This window comes from Podarcis tiliguerta (assembly GCF_965153285.1).
Source record: "Podarcis tiliguerta genome assembly, chromosome: Z".
Taxonomy (NCBI): Eukaryota; Metazoa; Chordata; class Lepidosauria; order Squamata; family Lacertidae; genus Podarcis; species Podarcis tiliguerta.
Window position 1 is genome coordinate 20580369 of NC_139553.1, and position 23762 is coordinate 20604130.

The following is a 23762-nucleotide window of genomic DNA, read 5'->3' on the forward strand; positions in this document are numbered from 1 at the left end:
GGAGATCAGCTTCTACATCTCTGTGTTGTCATCGGATGTTGTTTAAGGAAAATGTGAGGTGATTTGGGGCGGGGGGATAGATTATGAATTCTGAGAGAAGGTGTTACCTATAAGTGACAACAAAGTTGGTGGTGGGCCAGCCAATCACAAAGGAGGTCTCATGGGTGAATCTTTTCTCCGACACTTCACTGAGGCAGCTGCCTGTCCACACCTTAGTCAGGTGCACCTGCTTCTTCACTTTCAAGTTGGAGGATGACCTAGATCCAAAGCCAGAGACAGGTTATGTTAAGAATGCTGGCAAGAGGAAGACGGCATGTGGTGCCCATGTCTTCTTCTGCATCCTCACCATAGACCTCTCCACCATTTATCTTCACTTCTCCTGAATTATGACCACTGTTGAACCACCCTTAAGGGGAGAGAGAAAAATTTGATTGAATTTGCCTTAAAGGTAAACTTTCCTGATTCACTCTTCCCAAAACAATATGTGACCAAAACACACACCCATCCTACAAAATTCTTGACACAACTTCCCCATGGAAAAATCTGGAGAGTCTTATTTGATTAGAGATTTAAAAATGCATCACAGACTTGTTCTAATTGCTGATTCCAACTGCTGACACACTTTCCCCCCAAGAAATGACAGACTTGCTGCTGTTGTTGTTGCTTACTGTTGTTGTTTTTTAAATTACATGTGAAAAAGCAATATAATATATATTCTTTTAAAAACAGAATGCAGTTAAAAAAGAAGAATTACACTTCTCTGAATTTTGTGCTGCAAGTTCTCCAATCAAATAAGGTACACAAAGACTCGCATTTTAATGGAAAATGTGAACAAATGCATATGTTAGTGAAATCAACATTTAAAAGTGCATTACAATAGGGGGGTTGTTAATAAAAATATGCATTACGAGGGCAAAAATGCATACAAGTTGTGTATACTGTATTAGGAAAATTATACATTAAAATTCAGACAAAGTTTTATGAGGACTTTTAAAAGCAGCAACTTGGAAACAGATGTGCAAATGCAGAGAGACATGAACTTGAAGACTGGATAAATGAGAGATGAAGAGAAACTGAAACTGGCAGGTTCATTCATCCCTACACACATTCACCAATGAAGTCACACTCCTTGCTAGCAGGATGGACCCACAGATTTATGAATGGGAATGGTTGTTGTTGGGGTCAGGAATCAGAGGCCAGAAATTTCCTCCTTATGAGAGAAAAGACTCCAGTGGAGCAGTCAATTCCCAAATCTACACAGAAGGCAGTGAAAGCTGTTTTCTTCCAGCATAATTTTAAAGAATGTATTATGTTTTAAATTGTTGCTTTTTAATAGTGTACGATCTGTTCATTCTTGTAAATTTTCTGTTTTATTTTACCATATCATGACATTCTTTGAGCACAATTTTTTCGTAGAATGGTGAGATATAAATTACTGTAACAAATAAAACAAATGATAAAATAGTCACAATTATTTGTTCTGTTGCACACCAGTAAAACGGGACGCGGGTGGCGCTGTGGGTAAAACCTCAGCGCCTAGGACTTGCCGATTGCATGGTCGGCGGTTCGAATCCCTGCGGCGGGGTGAGCTCCCGTCCTTTGGTCCCAGCTCCTGCCCACCTAGCAGTTCGAAAGCACCCCCAAGTGCAAGTAGATAAATAGGTACCGCAAAGTTGAAAACATGTTAATTGGGAAATTGTTTGATTGGAGATATTTGTGTAAAACTTAATAAAAATTTATTCCAAAAAAAAAAAAAAAAGATAAATAGGTACCGCTTTATAGCGGGAAGGTAAACAGCGTTTCCGTGTGCTGCGCTGGTGCTGGCTTGCCAGAGCAGCTTCGTCACGCTGGCCACGTGACCCGGAAGTATCTCCGGACAGCGCTGGCCCCCGGCCTCTTAAATGAGATGGGCGCACAACCCTAGAGTCCGACACGACTGGCCCGTACGGGCAGGGGTACCTTTACCTTTACCTTTTTACACCAGTAAAACCTTGCATAGGGAGAGACTGATGTTTTCCAAGTCTCCCCATTTCTGTTGGGGTCTGGCATTTCATAAAAGAGTCATTAGCCTTGTTGTGATTTTACTTAGCAGTAGCAAAACTAATCTGGCAAAATATTGCACCATTTCTTTAATTCTGCTTCTCCCTCCCGCTCAACCCTATGCCCCTCATGTTCTACTTTCATAAGAATATTTGCTGCATTTTTAACTTGTTTTATGAAGAAATCAGAAAGTCAGGACTTGACTATTTATTTATTCATTCTGATTTATAGCACATTTCTATCCTGCTGGTCCATTTCAGAAAATGGCCGGTTAATAATAATAATAATAATAATAATACCCTAAAATATGAAGAAAAAGAACTTTAGAAACTTGGGGTGTTCCATATGAGGACTTCATTAATTCTGCAAACAGGTCGTTCAGATATCATAAGCAAATTGCTGGCATTAAAAAAAATACTTGTCAGATTTTCCATGTGCAGGGTAAATCCTGATTCAATAGAGGGAAAATACAGGCAGGTATTCTGGTGCCAATAAAGTTATGTGGATGTAGGAAAAAATTTTTTTTTGCATGGGTGAAATGTGCCCATCCTACAATCAACAACAAACAGCTGGAAACACCCATTTTCCAAATATGATTTGCTCAAGCTCACCACTGCCCTCCTCCCCTGATGATAAGCTAAGCAAGCTCTTACACCAGACGCCCCCAGCCTGGTGCCCTCCAGATGCTGTTTGACTCCAACTCCCAGCAGTCCCAGCAGCCAGCATGGCAGTGAGAGGAGCTGTAGTCCACTAACATCTGGAGGGTGCAACAATGGCTAGATTAATTCTGAGAATGGAGAGAGAGGCCACAAATGGACCACACTCAAGAAGGTTCCAGTTCCAAGTTCCAGTTCCAGTTCCAAGTACAGACACCTGGGCAAGTAACCTTTGCAAGGTACTCCTAAGAAATACCCACTTCATTAACAGCCTTGTAGATCAAATCTGCACTTACTTGAACTTGGCAACAACCAACATATTGCTGAAGAGGAACAAACATCTCTCTTGCGTCTGTAAGCCTGCAGTTAGCTGTACTTGCTCCTCCAAAATGAAAACGGAATTTGGATTACCGAAAGCCCCGGCTGGTAATCCATTGTCTGAATGGATGGGTTGACAAATTACTTCCCTGCTGAAAAAGAGAAATTATCTAATGAGTTGTGATGGGGGAGTGGAGCCAATGCCGATGTAGGTGGCCCCTTAAAGTCTTAGCTCAGGAAAACACCAGAAACAACCCCTCTCACCCAATGGATCCTGCACATATGTTTTGGATATAAATCTCTTCTTCATGCTTTGTGTATGCCAGTGAATCTGAATCAACAACAACAACAACAAAATCAGACAATCTTCCTGGTTTCTTCAAATCACATGACTGATATAAGCAAAAAGCATGCGCCGCTTCCGTGCATGCGCGTGATGTCATTTTGAGTGTAATGCACTCCAATACTTCCGGGTTGCCGCGGAGCGCAACTCGAACGCACTCAACCCGAAGCACATTCAACTCAAGGTATGACTGTAAATAAATAAAAATACTTAACTAACTGACCTAATGAGCAACGCTGACACAAAACCCCACATATATTAAGTAAAATAGAAATATCGCCACCTGACCCCACCCCCACTCATCTCCCCTCCTTTTCTTCCTAATGTCTCAACAAATGAAACTGATCTGTTTAAAAATGTTATGGGGGGGGGGGGGAGAGACACTGCACATACTTTTGTAAACCAAGAAAATCTTTAATAAAAATACTTTTAAAAAAAGAACTCATTGAATCTGCTTTGCATGTCAGAGACCAATTTCCTTGACCAAATCTGCATTCTCCAATAAAGTATTCACCATAGCTGTCAACTTTTCCCTTTTCTTGCGAGGAATCCTATTTGGAAGAAGGGAATTTCCCTTAAAAAAAAGGGAAACGTTGACAGCTATGGTATTCACCCTCACACTGATGTCTGCTAGCTGCTCATCCATGGGGGTCATTAGTTCTTTCAAAGTTCCTCAGACAATGATCTTTGTGGATGACAGCTGAGAGGTGAATTCATCCCAGAGGTTGGGTGTAGTCAGGATTTATTATTTTGGGGGGCAGGCTTTTGTTGGGGGCAGAACCAAGTTATCCGCAATGAAATGGGTCAGTTAGTTAGGTCAGTTAGTTTTTTTTTAAAAAAATGTATCTTTATTAAAGATTTTCTTGGGGGGGGAAGGTGAGTGGGGGTGGGGGTGGGTGATTCGTTACAGGCTTCAGGGAGCTGAAAACAGAGTGAGATGCATAAATCTTCGCTTGTATCCTAATTATGGTCCATAGCTTTATGCATTCACTTTAAGTCGTCAGCCTCCAATATAAGGTCTAATATAAAAGTTCTAAACTGCTCAATAATAAAAGAGGTCAAATCATCAAGTTCCACATGATCACTTCAAATAGATATTAGTTTGTAAAACAGGAAAATGTTACTGAGACTGCCTAATTATTTTATACCAAATTGGTTGATTAAGAAAGACTCATCATCACCCATACAGGGCTGATACACAAAATTAGTACTTTCTGGAGTCTGAGCATCCACTTCAGACCCAACCTGACCAGATCCACCCAGGGTCCTACTGGAGCTTGGTTCATTTACTCTTAGCACTCCTTTATCTGAAAACCTCCTGCTCCTTTAAATGAATCTGTCCCTCCTTCCTACACCTGGAACTCAATCCCAGAATACTGTATCTGCATGACACCTTCCTCTTTTCTTTCTCAGGGCTGCTCCCCAGCATATAATGAAAGCAAATCCTTTGTTCAAGTGTTACGCAAGAGTGAGAGAGAAGCTTTTCTCTATCCACTTTCTCTATGCCATGCATAATTTTACAAACTTCTATCATTTTGCCTCTTACTCGCTTCCTCCCCCCAAACTAATTATTTCTAAATCAGCATCCAACACCAACATCTATTAACACTTTGAACCAGCAATTGTGCAAGTTTTGGATATGTGGCCAAAATCTATCTAATCTTGTTCTTTAAAAAATGCAATGCAAGGGAACTAATAATACGCGAACCTACAAATCACCAGTGACGTTGTGACAAATTCCCAGGGTCAGGCCAACCCAGGAAATGTTAAGTGCCCCGTCTTTGCCCTCTGCCTAGTCTGCAAAAAGACATTCTTCCCTGCATCCAAATAAAGCCAAGAATGTGTTTCTCCCATTCGAGTCGCTTGCAGAAAATGGAGGAAGCTAGAAGAAGGAAAGGCCTTCTCAGTGGCAGCCAGTGCAGGAATTCCTCTCAGATAAAAACCATGCTGGAAGCTGCACAAATCATTTCCCCAAAAGCAGAGGGGTTATAGTATGGTGCTAAATGAAAAATAGTGTTCCCATAAAAGCTTGCTTGGTTTGAAGTGTAAATCATTAAAGTTTTTTTATCTTGGCTTTAAAGAAAATATTTATTTCAATTAAATAAACTGGCAGGAAATGTTATTTGTGAGGGCATCTTTGGAACAGGAATGACAGAGAGCATGGCCTTCTAGAATCCATCATCTCATTGCTGGTGGGAGCGAGGGAGTCTCCAAACTCTGTGATAACTTATTCGCTATTAAAGAGACAGCCGCTTGGGCTTGCTGTTCTTTTGAAAAGTCCAGAAGGCTCAGGAACAAATTCCCCTCATGCAATGAGGGGCAGGCCAGGACCTTAGCTCTGCACCCCCTCCCCCTCCGAAAGAAAGCATACAAGGTGCCATCCAACTGTCTTATGGACACCATTCCGGATTTGTGTAGGGATTAGTCCTTAGCCTTTTCTTCTCCTGACCCTCAAGGCAGGGGAGGTTTAGGATCAGAGTTTTCTTCTCCTAGATGGGCTCTCTTTCCAGGTTGACAAGTCCCATCAGCCCCTCACTTCCCTCTACAGCACATGCAGAAACTGCCTTCTTGGCCCCTGGACCCACTATTAGTCTCGTCCACTCAGTCCACCCGGAACCAGTCTTCACATGCATGATAAGTCCCTAACTTGCAGATGGTTCGATTTACATAAGTATAAGTACTTCAAATTGGGTCTGGAGAACAAGTGGCAACCAGTGAAGTTTTTTTTTTTACAATGGATATGCTTGGTCTGCCACTCCCATAAGCACCCTGGGCTGCTGAATTTTGCAGTAGCTGCAATTTCTGGACCATAGCTGTCAATTTACAGATTTGAAAATAAGGGACCAGCAGCCAAAATAAGGGACCTACAGCCTCACCTGTTCCAGGCACTCCAGTCTTCCTGTCCTCCTGCAATCTGGTCAAACTCATGCTGGTAGCTTCGAGAACACTGTCCAACCAACTTTGTAACCAGAGGTTCAACTGAATAGAATCTGAATCACATACACCACAAGGCCTATGCAGCCTCAACTTAAGATGGCTCCCCGGCCTGGCTTTGCACTGCAAAGTTTGCAGCAGCACGTGCAACAAAATGGCATCCAGCATTCAAAAAACCCCTCAGCTTGCATTAACTAGCCACACACAAGGCATGCAAGCTCCACCCCCAGTCGTTCTTAGACTTCTTATTGGGTGAGCAACACAGCCAAGCAACACAGTTTGGAGCCTCCCTCCTCCCTGGCTAGCAGGGAGGGAGGGAGGGAGGGAGAGGAGCTGCTTCCTTTGAAATGTAAGGGACATCATTTAAGGGACATCCATCAATAAGGGACAGCAGCAGGACATGGCGCTGGAATAAGGGACTGTCCCTTCAAATAAGGGACACTTGACAGCTATGTTCTGGACTGTCTTCTAAGGCAGGCCCAAGTAGATTGGATTTCAGTAGACTAACTTGAAGGTTTTCTACCTAGGAAAGCCAACAAGGTCATCTAGGCCTCAAGTAACAATGATAGTTGTTCCTTCCAAATTATTTTCTCATCCATTCTGTTACATATGGGGGAGGGGTGGGGGTGTTTAGTGTTCCATTTTGTGCAAAGCAAAGCTTGGAATAAATTTACAAATTTGCCATCCACTAGAAATCTGTGCTTCTTACTTCTGAAATTTTGGAAATAACATTAATGACTAAATGGACCTATAAAACAAGATCACAAAGCGGTACAGTGCAACCTCAGCTTAAGAACTGTTTACGAACTATTCAGTATAAGAACTCCACAAAACCAGAAGTAGTGTTCCAGTTAACAAACTTTACCTTGGTCTAAGAACGGAAGCTGAACGGTGGAAGGGTACCGGCGGCGGGAGGCCTCATTAGGGAAAGTGTGTCTTGGTTTAAGAATGGCTTTGGTTTAAGAACGGACTTCGGGAACGGATTAAGTTCATAACCGAGGTACCACTGCATTTGGCAGGACAGATTTATCAAGAGATGGGCAGCGTTCATTCAGTTTTGCAATGGGAAAGTTATGGATAATATTTCTCCATATACTTAGAACAGCCTTGCAATAAACTGTGGTGACCACTCTAGATTTTTCAATGGAAGCAGTGAAAGAGAGGAAGTGATTCATGTTTCTAGGAATCATCTGAAGGGAACAGAAGCACATCCTGACCCACATCAAGAGAACTTTGCACCCTTGGAGGAAATGCCCACCTCCGCTTTTCCAGGGAGACCTAGAAGTTGCCTTCAGGAGAGGAAGAGCCACGCACTTTTGTTTCCTCTCTCACTGCTTCTTCTGTGGAATGTCCAGCATCTCCAATAAGTCTCATCTAGAAAACGGCCTTTGCTAAGCCAAATTGAATGTAATTTGGTGCAGGAAAGAGGAAACCTGGTAGGATGGGGGGAGGTCAGGGTAACCTCTGCAGTGGCCCTATGGGAACTAGAATTCTTTTGTTTTCACTCCTGTGGATTAATGGGGTGGGGGCAGAGAAAAAACTAATCAGCAGTTAAATGTGCAGTGGCCTTAAGATTGCACGTGGTCAAATGACTGTAACATATTTTTAAAACAAAAATAAAAAAATGAGCTGCAGTATATCCGGAAAGCCACAGGGTCTGCAACCCTGGCACAGAGCCTCTGTGAATAAATTTGGGTGAAACTGCAGAGATTTGGAGGTGAGGCCAGTAGGCACAATCCAGACCTCACTTTCCCATGTGATCAGTTGCCTTGGATCTGCCTAAAATTTGCCAGTTTACTTATGTGATTGCACTACCTATTTATGCCCTCTTGTTCGCTTTGACCTGAGGAACTGGTACTGAATTACTGCTGTGTGGAGCTTCCCCTGCACTTGATCTGGAAGCTGAAGTTAGTGCAGCATGCTGCAGCACAGTTGCTGACAAGAGGAAGATGGTCTGTGCTGGTTGCCAATCTGCTGCTGGGCCAAGTTCAAGCTGTTGCCCTTAACAGCGTGAACTTGTAGTATACAGTACAATGCCCTTTACAACTGGAGGTGAGTTTATCTGCCAGACTGCCTTACCCCATTAACACACACTTGATCTGCAGCACTGGATCCTGTTACAGGTGCCACATCACACCGTTTTTAAGAACTCAAGCATTTCGTATGGCAGTACCTATCCTATGGAACTCCCTGCCTGTTTATATCACCTTCGCTGTACTCTTTTTTAAGCACCTGTTAAAAACATTTTTGATCAGGCAAACCTATCAATGTGCTTTGATCTGTTTATAGCTTATCCGTAAGTTTAATTATTCTTTGAAAAGTTTTGAATAGCTGTTTTTAACAGATTTTCTTAATATGTTTATTGTTTTGTTCTCTTTGTAAACCACTTTGAAGCTTGTTTCTTTTTTAAATGTCAGGGGGTATATAAATCTTTCAAGTGGCACCCCCTGCTAAAAAAAGATAATAGAATGCTGGACATTTGGACTGGGAGAATATTGGTAATTTCAGTCCCCATCACCCCAGCCACTGCCAATCTAGTGCCCTCAATATGCTTTGGACAACTCCCTTCAGCTCTACCCAGTATGGTCATATGAAGCTAAGGCTTGGCAAAGGCTGATCTAGGCAATAAAACCCAAGCATGTGCGCATACTAAGGAGGGATTGCAAATGAAAGTTGCTGACCCGGAGTGATGCTTAGACATGCTGAGTGCCTTGCTGAGTGCAACAGGCGTTGAGCGCTTCCGCTGTCCAAGAGGCTTCATTTTCTGTAAGGAAAAAAAGAAAAGGCAGATTAGGTAAGTATGCCACCAATTCACTAGTTTCCACATGCTTAAAGCTGAACTATGCTGGCAGCAAAAAGGATGTTAAACTATGGAACTCACTGCCACAGGAGGAAGTGGTTCCTACCAACTTGAAGGTCTTTAAAAAGATTGGGCATAGTCGTGGAAGATAAAGACTGCCAATGGCTGCTAGCCACAATGTCATGCTCTGCCTCCAGGGTTGGAGGCAGTAATGCTTCTGAATAAGTTGCAGGGAACCATGGGGTGGAGGTGGGGGAGTGCTCTTGTGTTCAGGTCCTGCTTGTAGTTTGGGACACCTGGATGAACAGGATGCTGGATTAGATGAGCCATTGGCCTGATCCATGAGGGCTCTTCTTATGTTCAAATTTCCCATATGGAGAGGCCTGATCCATCTCTAGTCATGTGCAACAGCTTTGCCCTGCCCCAAGTCAACTTGATCCAGACAGTTTGTGGAGCTTAAATAAGGACTTCCATATAGACGTGTGGTGACCCTTATCTAGAGATGCCTTGGTGTCTGAAGCATCCTATTTCTGCAAACGTATGTGTATGCGCAGAAAAGCATCCACAGCCACATAGAACGTTCTCTTCTTCTGCTTGCTTCTCAAAGGCTCAAGGGCTCATCCATACCTTTGCTCGACCCATATTTTGACCCTATCATGCACTGATTAATTCCCCTATTACAAGACCTTTTCTTGATGTTCTGTGGCTGTGCTTTGCAAATAATCAAATTTTAGCCACTGAATTGGGTCTTATTAGAAGCGCAGACAACCTGAGGGATTTTGCCTAGCTTAAATTCGGTGGCTAAGATTGGATTTTTGCAAGGCGCAGCTGCAGAACAAGAAGAAAAAGCTTACAGTCCCAGGGGTATTAATCAATATGCCAAAAAATCAAAATACAATTCAAGCAACAGTTGTGGCTGTGCCCTAGATAGGGTGTTTATCTCATGTCATTTATACCTTTGGGGAAAATAAGTAGCACAGCTTTTCTCCTGTTGCAAAGAGCAAGTGTGGCAGAACTAATTCCAATTTTGAACATTATGGGGTAAATGGTTAAAGCCTTCCCTCTGCAAACGGTGGTCTAAATCTCCCTCCCTCATTAATTTTCAAAAACAAACAAACAATAATTATCATGTAACAGTTAACAGTGTGAATAATGCCATGTGCAATTTGGTCTTTAGAAAAGTCTTTCCCCCAATGAGTCTGGAAATGAACTGGAATGGTGGTTGGTCCAGAGTGTTTCAGGACCTTGGGCCCAGCCACCCCTACCCTTGTGCCACCACCCCACCACCTGACATTTCGGAATATAACTCTTTTCAGCACACATGTAACTTACAGGGAAGATGTTCTTGCCCCACAATCATTATGGGTGAGGGTTTCCATGACCTATGCACATTATTTCAAGTCTGGTTGAATCACAGATGCACATAAGGACATCGTGACATGGGCAGTTAATTTCAGATGCTTTCCTAATAATCCAAGACATAAAAACCTACCTTTTCCAGAGTCAAGTTTATCTGGCAGAAGGATCAACTGCTGGGTATAGGGAATTGACTCATGCTCCCTAGGGCTGATGGGAGCTGTGGTCCAAAATATTAGGAGTTGGGGGGTGTCAGTGTTACACAAATTCTAAGGTGAACACAAAGCAGACGCACACTCCACAGAAAAGCAATCCTTCACGCTTCAGAAATTAGGAAATATTCTTTAAAAACGGGGGGGGGGGGGGAGCGGGGGCATAGGAAAGGGGGGCGGGCCACCCTAGGTGCCATCATAGAGGGGGGTAACAAATTATCAAGGAACAATTACTGCCCTACTAGGGTGGTTCATAAAAAAACTTTTTTTTTGAAAATGCCTGCTCCAAAGGTCTTATTTTACTACACTAGGGATTATATAGCTGTATATGAAATTTCATGCATATCAGTTAATATCTTGACCCTCCTCCACGAAAATAGCTACTTGGCTGTTTTCCTATGTCCTGAAGGCTGAAATTTCAATTCAGTGGAGCAGGGTCAAGATATTAACTCATATGCATGAAATTTCAGATTTAGCTATATTACCCCTAGTTTAGTAAGATAAGACCTTTGGAGCAGGCATTTTCAAAAAAGTTCTTTATGAACCGCCCTACTGCCCTATCCTCCGCTAGGCTTTCCAGGTCCTGGAAAACCGGCCTATTTGAAGAAAATGAGACTAGGCCGAATAGATTAGGCCTTGCCTTGCCTTGCCTTCGCCCCACCCCCTACCTGCAGCTGATTGGCCAGCTGGGTTGGAGGCGGGGCAAAGGCAAGGCAAGGCCAATTCTACTTGGCCTAGTCTCATTTTCTTCACATAGGCTGACTTTCTGGGCTGCTGGGGAAGCCTGACAAAGCCGCTGCCTGCCCTGCACACCCCCTTTGGGCCCCAATCCCCATCTGAAAAGCCTCTGCTGCCCCCAAAAGTGAAGCGCACGGGACAATGGCAGCACTGCCGCCTCGTTTTGCCTGCACGTGGTGCTGGGAGGAGCAGCTCAGCGCCGTCCTGGGCACTCGGCAGGCCAGCCTCCCCTTTTCCTCAGCCTCCCCTGGATGAAGGTAGGATCCCCACCCTCTCAGCCACATACCCCAGTCTTACCTACATGAAGCTAACACCCCCCAAAAGCAGTTGTGTAATTAAAAGAAGATGGGGAAAATCAGCAAAAGCAATTCTGTGGCTAATTGAACAATTCCTTTAAATAGGGTCTATTAATGAAGTTCACACTTTGGACAACTTGTCTGATGCTTTTGCAGAAAAATATTTCTAGACACAAGATTTTTATTTTTATATTTTTAAAGCCCTTTCAGTCTGCCATCTCGAGGCTAAGTACAGCAAACTGTACATTCCCACCCCTCTCCCCAAGGCTGGATTATTTATTTCTGTGTGCTTGTGTATCTGTGTCTTCCTTGTATTTATTAGGGACTATTCTCTTGCCTTTGATATCTATGCTACTGATTACTTCTGCTGTTTTAATTTTAGAGAAAGTGTTTAATTTAAAGATGTTCTGTACTATAGAATAACAGTGGTAACAATACATTGAAGACAAGCAAATATTTTGAGGAGGGTGGTCCCAGAGCCCTAGTGCCTCCATCCCAAAGAGGATAAAATGGGCAGACTTTGGTACTCTTTTGTCCTCCCGTCCCCCAATGTCTTTCTCTTTATCTGAGTTGGCTCCCAGCCTGTTACGTTACTTGCAGGGAAACCTGTGTGGGGTTCCTCTCTGTATAAAGTCTTCAAGCTGTTCCTGCGCATGCCTGACAAATATGCCCCATTGTCAAAATTTATCTTTTTCCCCACCCCCAGTCTCAGTTGTTGTGTGTCTTGGCAGAGGGGAAAAACAGATACGCATGGCCATTTGTCAGGGATGGCCTAGTTGAGATTCCTGCATTGCCCCAAGGGTTTTGCTAGATGACCCTCAGGGGTCCCTTCCAATTCTACAATTCTCTGGTGCAGGCTTGTGCAGAGTTTTAGGTACAAGTTGGATGCAAGGGGTGCTTAGGATTGCAGCCCATCTTATGCACCGTCGGCTCGGGAATAAGTCCCACTGATCATGATGAGACTAGATTGCTGCTGTGCAGTCCTGTTTTTTAAATAAATGTTTTCCTTTTCAGATAATACAGAGCATGGTGAAATCACAATAAATAAGTCCCACGATTGGAATGTAAAAATGGAGGGATACAATCTATTTCAGAGAAACAGACCAGACAAGAAAGGAGGAGGAGTGGCGTTATATGTCAGGGATGTGTATACCTGTGAAGAGATCCAAGATTTAGAACCTCAAAGCCAAAGTGAGAGCATTTGGGTCAAAATTAAGGGAGAGAAGAATAATAGTGACCTCATTGTGGGAGTTTACTATAGATCCCCAAGCCAAACGGAGGACATAGATGATGCCTTCCTGGAACAGATGGCCAAGCATGCAAAAGGAAGGGAGATAGTAGTAATGGGGGACTTCAATTACCCAGATATTTGTTGGATGTCAAACTCAGCCAAGAGCATAAGGTCAAACAGATTCCTCACTGGCCTTGCAGACAACTTCATTGTCCAGAAAGTGGGAGAAGCAACAAGAGGAACAGCCATTTTAGATCTGGTCCTAACCAATGTCGATGACCTGGTTAATGGGGTAGAAGTGGAAGGATCATTAGGCGCAAGTGATCATGCTCTTCTGAAGTTTACTATACAACGGAAAGGAGCAGCCAAGCATACTAGGACTCAATTTCTTGACTTTAAGAAAGCCGACTTCATAAAACTTAGGGAAGTGCTGGGTGAGATCCCATGGACAGTAATACTAAAAGGAAAGGGAGTTCATGATGGCTGGGAGTTTGTTAAGAGGGAGATAGTAAAAGCACAACTTCAGGCAATACCAATGAGACGGAAACATGGAAGGTGCCTAAAGAAGCCAGGGTGGCTATCTAAAGAACTTTTAACTGAGTTAAGATTAAAAAAGGATGTGTACAAAAAATGGAAAAGGGGGGAAACCACCAAAGAGGAATTCAAACAAATAGCCAGCACGTGTAGACACAAAGTCAGAAAAGCTAAAGCACAGAATGAACTCAGGCTTGCTAGAGAGGTTAAAAGCAACAAAAAAGGCTTCTATGGGTATGTTCGTAGCAAAAGGAAGAACAAAGAAACAGTGGGGTCACTCAGAGGAGAAGATGGTGAAATGCAAACAGGGGACACAGAAAGGGCTGAACTCCTCAATGCCTTCTTTGCCTCAGTCTTCTCCGATAAAGAAAACAATGCCCGACCTGAAGAATTTGGAGCAAATGATTCAGCAGAGGAAACACAGCCCAGAATAACTAAGGAGATAGTACAAGAATACTTGGCTAGTTTAGATGTATTCAAGTCTCCAGGGCCAGATGAACTGCATCCAAGAGTATTAAAAGAACTGGCAGATGTGATCTCAGAACCACTGGCAGTCATCTTTGAGAATTCCTGGAGAACAGGCGAAGTCCCGGCAGACTGGAGGAGGGCAAATGTTGTCCCTATTTTCAAAAAGGGGAAAAGAGAGGACCCAAATAATTACTGCCCAGTCAGTCTAACATCAATACCAGGGAAGATTCTGGAGCAGATCATTAAGCAAACAATCTGTGAGCACCTAGAAAGGAATGCTGTGATCACCAATAGTCAGCATGGATTTCTGAAAAATAAGTCATGTCAGACTAACCTGATCTCATTTTTTGACAGAATTACAAGCCTGGTAGATGAAGGGAACGCAGTGGATGTAGTCTACCTTGATTTCAGCAAGGCATTTGACAAGGTGCCCCATGATATTCTTGTAAAGAAGCTGGTAAAATGCGGTCTTGACTATGCTACCACTCAGTGGATTTGTAACTGGCTGACTGACCGGACCCAAAGGGTGCTCATCAATGGTTCCTCTTCATCCTGGAGAAGAGTGACTAGTGGGGTGCCACAGGGTTCTGTCTTGGGCCCGGTCTTATTCAACATCTTTATCAACGACTTGGATGATGGACTCAAGGGCATCCTGATCAAATTTGCAGATGACACCAAACTGGGAGGGGTGGCTAACACCCCAGAAGACAGGATCACACTCCAAAACGACCTTGACAGATTAGAGAACTGGGCCAAAACAAACAAGATGAATTTTAACAGGGAGAAATGTAAAGTATTGCACTTGGGCAAAAAAAATGAGAGGCACAAATACAAGATGGGTGACACCTGGCTTGAGAGCAGTACATGTGAAAAGGATCTAGGAGTCTTGGTTGACCACAAACTTAACATGAGCCAACAGTGTGACGCGGCAGCTAAAAAAGCCAATGCAATTCTGGGCTGCATCAATAGGAGTATAGCATCTAGATCAAGGGAAGTTATAGTGCCACTGTATTCTGCTCTGGTCAGACCTCACCTGGAGTACTGTGTCCAGTTCTGGGCACCACAATTCAAGAAGGACACTGACAAACTAGAACGTGTACAGAGGAGGGCAACCAAAATGGTCAAAGGCCTGGAAACAATGCCTTATGAGGATCGGCTAAGGGAGCTGGGCATGTTTAGCCTGGAGAAGAGGAGGTTAAGGGGTGATATGATAGCCATGTTCAAATATATAAAAGGATGTCACATAGAGGAGGGAGAAAGGTTGTTTTCTGCTGCTCCAGAGAAGCGGACACGGAGCAATGGATACAAACTACAAGAAAGAAGATTCCACCTAAACATTAGGAAGAACTTCCTGACAGTAAGAGCTGTTCGACAGTGGAATTTGCTGCCAAGGAGTGTGGTGGAGTCTCCTTCTTTGGAGGTCTTTAAGCAGAGGCTTGACAGCCATATGTCAGGAGTGCTCTGATGGTGTTTCCTGCTTGGCAGGGGGGTGGACTCGATGACCCTTGTGGTCTCTTCCAACTCTATGATTCTATGATTCTAAATAAAAGCTCCCCTTCAGTAGTTTCCAGCACTACTACAGGTTCCACATAAATACCTGTACTGCATTCTTTACTGTGACAGCACCTGCACTTTGGAACTCCCCGCCTGTTGCAACAAAGCACATGCCTCTGCTCGACTCTTTTCGGGCACCTGCTAAAAGCATTATTCTTCAGGCAAGCATACTAGATGCTTAGGAAATTGAAGTAATTTTAATCTTAATATTTTAGCTCTTGTATGTTTTAAAGTAGGATTGTTAATTTTTCTTGATTTTACTGCTGTGGTGGTTTTTTGTTTTGGTAAACCACTTTGCAGGTTTTTTAAAATAAATTTTATTAACTAAATAAACAATAAATATAAATAAAATAACACAAGCCAAAACACAATCCATCCTGTAGATTTAAGTATCTGTCCATAGTCGCCTATTTGTTATCAGAGGCCCAGAATCCACATTCCTTTGTAAGAAAATAAGAAATAATGTTAAACCATTTTTGCAGGCCAAAATAATAATAATATTCAATTCGGGGGGGGGGGGGGTGACAAGAAATTTTCCACACCGAGTACCATCTGACCTTCCTACGCCTCTGGGGGGAGGACACTTCATTTGAGTTCACAGAGCGATTTTCTCTGAAGCAGAAAAGGAGTATCTTGGAAAAACCTTTCACAATATCCTTCAAAAACCTGCAAATCCTGTAAATAGATAGATTTCTCACATTAATAGGCTACCCACTCCGCAAAAACCTGGCTGGCAAGTATCTGCTAAAAGCAGAGCAGGCCTGTCAAAAGAGCATCTTCTGTGTATGAATAAAGGCAGGTTCGTGGCAACGGATTCAAGAACCAAGGTATTTGCCATTTCAAAATAATGGGCCAGACTGGCCAGGAAAAGGCAATCATCAAGCATTATCAGGTATCTTGACAGTCAGGAGACAAGTCATACTCTCAAATTTCTGTTGTAGATTACCTCTTTCTGTGATGCTTGTTTGATGCTTACAAGTGGTGGGGTTGGGCAATTTCTAAAGTCTTTAAAAGTTGTTAAACATTTTTGTTCTGGTTCCTCACCTCCTTGGAAGGGGGAAGGGGAACTCTGCTGCAACAGAAAATGAAGATCTGCCTTACTTTCTTCAACTTGTTCCTGCCCTCAGTCATTCTTCTCTGATTGATAGCGAACTTAGGAGATACAGGGTCCCTTAAAGGGACAGTTGGTCTGTAAAGGCCGAACCCCAAATTTTCTTATACCATCAGCTTGGCAAAAGCTGTTCTAGTCTATTCAGGTAATGTATAACAGAGGTCCTAATTCAAAGGTCTTATTCTGCCTCTGGCCTGGTGCTTTTGGGTCCTGTTTTCAGCTTACAAAAGAAAAAGAAAAAACTAAATGGTTAACTGTCAGGAATTCAGAACAATGTTCTTCTGCCTTCAGTAGCATGAAAACCCACAGAATAAAAACTTTAAATGCAGGGGGGGGGGGCAGGGGAGAACAATCCAAGAGCTAGAAGAAAAACAAACAAATGGGATGCTGGAGCCTTGCCAAAAGGTAGATCAAGCCAGACAAATCTGATTTCTTTATTTAATGAAAAAAGGATCAGTGTGAACTTTAGCAAGCAGTTTATTTATTAACGGGTCATTTATCCCATCATCCTTTTGAGAACCAGACTGTGGCATATGATAGTGATTCCCACTGCAATTTTATGATTACTGTAGAGCAAAAGCATGCCCTTCGTCCGAGGATCACAGGGCAGTTTACAATATAAAAACACAAAAATACATACCACAATAACAAAAAATACCCCCCATCCCACCACACACAGATAGCTTAAAAGGACATTGATTGTTAGCCTAGTTATAGAGGAAAGCTTTTGCCTGGCACCTAAATATATGTAATGAAGGCACCAGGCAATCGGCCTTGGGGAGAGCACTCCACAAATGGGGAGCCACCACAGAAAAGTTCTTGTGTTGCTACTCTTCAGACCTCTGGTGGAGGAGGCACATGAAGAAGGGCCTCAGATGATTATCACAGGGTCTGAGTTGGTTCATATGGGGACAGGCGATCCTCTCAATGGTGGATCATAGAAAGGAGTTTCTCAGCATATGCATTTGATAACAACCAAACTGCGCATGGATCCTGTTTTAAAAGCACTACAGGCTATGTGAGGAAAACTCTTCTGACTCCTTTCATGCCCTTCCCATGAAATACAACTCTCTGCAAAATAATAATAATAATAAATCCTCTTGTTTTGCATGACATCATTCCACCAGGAGCAGGAGGATTATAGCACAGGCGAAACAAGCCAACTCTGTTCTAGCTCAGGCCATTCAGTGAGGCAAGAACTACAAAAGATTAAGACCAGGTCAGGGCCACAGGACTACTTTTTAAAAAGAGTTCCCAGGAAATAGGATTGGATGCAACTAGACCATAAGCATGTAAATAGCATATTTTCACTCCAGCAGTCTTCCCAGAGAAAATATGTATAGCATTCTACCATCTGCCACTCTACAGACTGTTACACACCACCTAAAGACTGTGGTGTGATTTATTTACACACATATAGGTATAGGTAAAGGCCAGCATGATTAAATCGCTTCTAGTGTAACAGAACACTGACAGAAACCAGAGCGCACAGAAATGCTGTTTACCTTCCCGCCACAGCGGTACCTATTTATCTACTTGCACTGGCATGCTTTCGAACAGCTAGGTTGGCAGGAGCTGGGACAGAGCAATGGGGGTTCACTCCGTTATGCAGATTTGAACCACCGACCTTCTGATCAGCAAGCCCAAGAGGCTCAGTGGTTTGGCCGCACCTCCACCCACATCCTTTTACACACATATACAACCTTTTACACACATATACAATGCTCAGAGCATTAACATCCCAACAGATCTTGCTTCTCCATTGGTTGCAGCTTTGGATTCAGTACAGAGTAAGCAGGTCTGTGTGTCTCTGGCTCCCAGCTCATCTCTCACACACCACACTGGCTCTTGTTCTACGTAACAGCTAGGTGAAGGAGTGGAGGGAAGGCCCATCCATTAGCATGGAGGACCGCATCACCAGGTTGCAGCTCTTGCAATCCAGCTCATTTTTGGGGTTGTTGATTAGGACACTTAAGTGGCCAGCTAAGGCCATGGTCTTAAAAAGAAAACAGTCTGACCTACTGCAGCAACCTCATCTGTTAAATTATAACCCATACTAGGTATAGGACCTAGAGAATTGGAAGGGACTGACCCCCTCACCCACAAACTCATAACATCACAGATGTTTTCCCATTTCATAATAATTTCTGATGAAAAGTGGTATATAAATACTGAAATTAATAACATAACACAATGGACTCATGTAGTGCATTTCCAAATTTAGTTTTGTTGTTTTTTAAAAATCCAATCAATATTAAGTCACAACAAACAATAAAAACTATTAATTGCTAAAATATGTAGCAGGAAAAAAACTAAAAGTGGGTTAATCTTTAATGAAATTTGGAGGAGGCGGCCACCATTCAAAGAGCAGAGAGATTCCCATGCAGTCAATGGGAGTTCAGGACACAGCAAAGGCTTGTTCTTTTGATTTCAGTGGGAAACCAGGCATTTCTTCTGTGACAAACTCCCTCAGTGAGTTTAGCTGTGACTCCTATATTGTAGGGGGTTGGACTAGATGACCCTTGGGGTCCCTTCCAATTCTACAATTCTATTATTCTAAGATGGAAGCTGGGCAACATGACCCAATCTGATGTTTTTTAACCTTGATTACTTCCTCCCTCTGATACCTGAGAATTCAAGGATTATCTATATGACATATGCAGATCAACAACAAGGACTCCTGATATCTTATTCCCTGAACTAGTTACAAATTAAAGCTGAAGGAGAATGGAAAAAAAATATTTTTTATAAACAAACACGCAACGAGGGATAAAGCTTGAAGGTTTCACTATTAAAGGAACAGTATTAATTTTCTGCCAGGTAGTGTTTCAGGTTTAAACAAGAACTGCCTATTTCTTCCTTTTTCCATCCTCACTACCTTTCTCCTCCCTCCCTAATTGGCTAAGGGTCTCCAGTAGGAGATCCCAATGGTCTGCAATCTCCTGCATATGATTCTGACCCGCACTGGGTACTGCACCCAAGAACTGGAAGGAACTCCGGACATCATGCAGACTAATGCTCCCAACCCATAATGTTTTCTACCTTCTGGCAGGTTGGGGGTTTTCATGCAAAGTATGCACTTAGGTTCTAGTTATGCATGCATTTCATTTTCTGCCCAGGCTTTGGATTCCTGCTCTAGTGCTTAACTATAAACGATGCCCCAGTGATTGCTGCAGAACAGCACTGGGCTCCCATCCTGTCCTCGCCTATTTGGGCTATATTTGCAGAGCATCCATTCTGGCTCTTTACTGGAACCGTGGGGAGGTCCTGCCTTATGCCATAAATCATCACCATAATAAATGAGGTCTGAAATACTGCTGCTAGTGTGGAACATGACCTAGAAAGTCTGCTGTCCACCTGGAAAGCATTTGTCTTTGTCTCCTAAAAATGTTCTGTCCCTCTGGCAGGTGACCGGGTCAAGCAAACCTTACAGGTTCTGCAGTGTGCATCAATTCCCCCTCATTTCATCACAACTCCCACCCCTGAACAGGGGCAGGAGTGATTGCTCTGCTCTCCCAGTGCACATTCCTGGGGCTTCTCGCAGAGACCCAGCTCACTCTCCCGCTCGATTTGCTCCGTGGCCATGGCGACAGATCCACATTTACTCAAACACACTTTGAAAGTGCTTGAAAACTTGCAACACGCCACACCGTGTTTGTGCATTACTCATCCTAAAGCTGCCAATTCCTGCCTTGTGTTTCTTGGCAAGGGGGAAACTTGAGAGTCTAATAGTCTCATTCCAAACCCATGTATGGCCTGCTGCTATCAATGTGGCCTGCTGAAATGGGCCAGGATTCCTTCCGAGCTGTGATCTTGGCATGGTCTTCTGTGTTATTATCCAGACAATTAACTTAAGACAGAGCACAAGAACACCCCAACACACCTGCCCTGCTCAGTACAGCGAACGCTTTCCTTCTGACATTAAAAGGGACAGAACAGACGTCAAGCAAGAAAACTTGTGCAGAAAGCCTGGACTTCATTAGCACATTCTTGGTTAGTACAGGAACTCTTAGAGAAGTGAGCAATGCTTGATGGCAGAGCAGATCCTGCATATAAAAGGTTCCTGGCCTAGTCAATGGCAACTACAATTTAAAATAGCTTGCAGGAGCATAAACTGGATTGAATCAAAGGTCCATCTTATCTAGAATTTAGTTTTCACAGTTGCCAACCAGATGCCTCTGGGAAGCCCACAAGCAAGTCATGAGTGCAATGGTACTCTCTCATTCAGGGTCACCAGTAACTGGTATGCAGATGCATATTGGAGGCAATATAGCCATCATGGCTATTGGCCACTGATAGCATTATCCTGCAAAATCTTGTCTAATCTTCATTTAAAGCCATCTGAGTTGGTAGTCATCACTAGGAAGTTCCATATTATATAAGAGAGAGAGAGAGAACCTTTCCCTATCCATTTTCTCCATGCATATCTCTATCATCTCTCCCCATCCTCAGGATTTTTCTAAACTGAATAATTCCAAATATTATAACCTTTCCTTGAAAAGCATTTGCTCTGGAGGCCCCCATTGGGGCAGGTGAAAGTGCAAACCAGTAACAAACCAAGAGATGTGTACGTGTAAAAATTGGCCACAACTATATTGACTAAGAAGAATAAGTGGAACCGGCACAGGATCTGTTGACCACAAGAGTTGTGGCCTAAACTCTGTCTGATGTTTAGCCCCACATGCCTCCTGCAGCATCCAGCGGGAATTAGAAATCTATGGTATGAATGCATTTGAGATACCGTGAAGAGTTATGGTTGTCTCACCTCAAAAAGGATATTGTAGAGCTGGAAAAGATCAATCAAAATGATCAAGGGGAGGGGTAGGCAACCTAAGGCCCAGGGGCCGGATGCAGCCCTATTGCCTTCTCAATCTGGCCTGTGGACGGTCTGGGAATCGGCGTGTTTTTACATGAGTTTTTACATGTGCTTTTATTTAATATGCATCTCTGGGTTATTTCTGGAGCACAGGAATTTGTTCATATATTTTTTTCAAAATATAGTCCGATCCACCACATGGTCTGAGGGACGGTGGACCGGCCCCCGGCTGAAAAAGATTGCTGACCCCTGATCAAAGGCAACTCACCTATGAAGAAAAGTTGCAGAGTTTGGGACCCTTTAACTTAGAGAGAAGGCAAATAAGAGGTGACATGATATTTCTGTTTATTAAATTTGTATACCGCCCTTCGTCCATAGATTCAAAATAAAAACACAAAATTATAAAATTATGCAAGGTAATTTTATGGAAAAAGTGGAGAAAGAAAGGTTTTTCTCCCAGTCCATGGCACTTGAAATTGCATACAGCCAATGAAGATGAACGTTGGATGATTTGGGATGAAGAAAGCACTTCTCCACACAGCACATTATTAAAGTATGGAACTTACTCCCATATGAGGCAGTGATAGCCACTGACCTAGAAGGCTTTAAAAGAGGATTAAGCAATTTCATGGAGAAGGCTTTTAATGGCTCCCGGCCATGATGGCTATGCTGCAAAGTTTCTGAATAACAGTTGCCGGAAATCTCAGGGTGTAGCGGGCTCTTGTGCTCAGATTCTGCTTTTGGGCTTTCCACATGTATCTGGTTATCCACTGTGAGAACCAGATGCTGTCTTGGTAGGCCATTGGCCTGATCCAGCAAACTCTTCTTAGGTTCTTATGCGGACCCAGGTGAGACCCCTGGTAATCTGAAATAGCTGCTGCCAATGCAGGAAAGCCAAGCAGGATGGCAGCCAGCTCTCTTAGAGGGGCTCTCCACTCCTCCCATCCCCAGACCCAATACCATTGCACAGGCTCATCCCTGCTCCTACTAGCTATGGTGGCGGATGTGCCGCCACACAAGTCAGCTTTGGGTGACTTTTTCTCCACTTTCTCCAGCTTTTTGTAGTGAAGTAAACAGAACTGTGCGCAGCATTCCACATTTGGTTGCATCACAGATGCGCATAAGGGCATTGTGACATGGGCAGTTAAAGTTTCAGACTCTTTCCTAATGATCCAGAGCATTTTTTTAAAAATCACCTTTTCCACAGTCAAAATTATCTGGCAGCAGCAGTGGTCATGTTTATACAAAGAGCAATAGGGACTGCAGTGTTTTTTTTAAAAAAAACACACGAGAAAAATATGCTCAGAAGCATACAGAAGGAGAGGGACACTCAGGCCGCATTCACACCATTATTATTATTATTATTATTATTATTATTATTATCATATTTGCCCTTTACTGTAAGGTGCCAGGGTGGCTTACAGCATTAAAAGCAACTACAGTGGTACCTCAGGTTACGTACTTAATTCGTTCTGGAGGTCCGTTCTTAACCTGAAACTGTTCTTAACCTGAAGCACCACTTTAGCTAATGGGGCCTCCTGCTGCCACCGCACCACTGGTGCACGATTTCTGTTCTCATCCTGAAGCAAAGATCTTAACCTGAAGCACTATTTCTGGGTTAGCGGAGTCTGTAACCTGAAGCGTATGTAACCTGAAGCGTATGTAACCCGAGGTACCACTGTATTTAAATATGGTTTAGGAAAGAAATACGGCTCCTAAATTACGTGTTAGTTTAATATACTTATGTAGAACTCTATTTACCATTATTGTGTAGGCATCTCTCTCATGACCTGTGCTCTTGTTTTGGGGAAATAATAAAAAAACCATAATACAATTTATGGCACTATGATACCACTTTAAACCGTCATGGCTTCCCCAAAAGCATTCTGGGAGCTGCAGCTTGCAAAGGGTGCTGAGAGTTGCTAGGAGGAACCCCACCCCCCATCTCCTTTCAGATCTAAAATTACTAGAGTGCAATTCAATCCTTCCCAACAGGGGACACTGGGAATTGTAACTCTGTGAGGGGAATAAAGGGTCTCCTAACACCTCTCAGCACCTTTAACAAGCTGCAACTCCCAGGATTCTCAGGGGGAAGCCATGATGACTATTTGAAATGGCATCAAGGTGCTTTAAAAGTATGGTGTGAATGTGGCGTCAGTGCAGGGAAAGCACAGCTTTCTCCTGATTCCAGCTACCCTCTGCCAAAGTGGCTTCCCCTGTTATAAAAGAGTTCCCAGATTCTCGTTTCATGCGTTTCCATGTGAAATTTCCAGAAGGGCAGCTGTGTAGGTTGGTTGTGTGCAGGTAGGGGGCACAGGTAGGGGATGAGACCCAAATCTCCTGATGCCTTTAAAG

The 23762-nt window shown here is 43.2% G+C and overlaps 1 protein-coding gene across 16 annotated transcripts in view; it reads right to left on the reverse strand.

Annotated features, from left to right (window-relative positions):
* Nucleotides 1-23762, reverse strand: part of LOC310669440 (rho GTPase-activating protein 20-like) — a 91096-nt gene that overhangs the window by 26296 nt on the left and 41038 nt on the right. For 9 of the 16 annotated variants that reach the window (XM_083423458.1, XM_083423457.1, XM_083423449.1 and 6 more), the window contains 3 exons: nt 8973-9055; nt 2993-3166; nt 108-257 (listed from right to left, as the gene is read on the reverse strand). In XM_083423458.1, coding sequence (XP_083279584.1) covers nt 108-257; nt 2993-3166; nt 8973-9055 — 407 coding nt within the window. Of the gene's footprint in view, nt 1-107; nt 258-2693; nt 2864-2992; nt 3167-8972; nt 9056-10583; nt 11330-16022; nt 16156-23762 lie in introns of those variants that run through there. The other 7 variants (XM_083423459.1, XM_083423462.1, XM_083423456.1 and 4 more) reach the window with 6 other exon arrangements.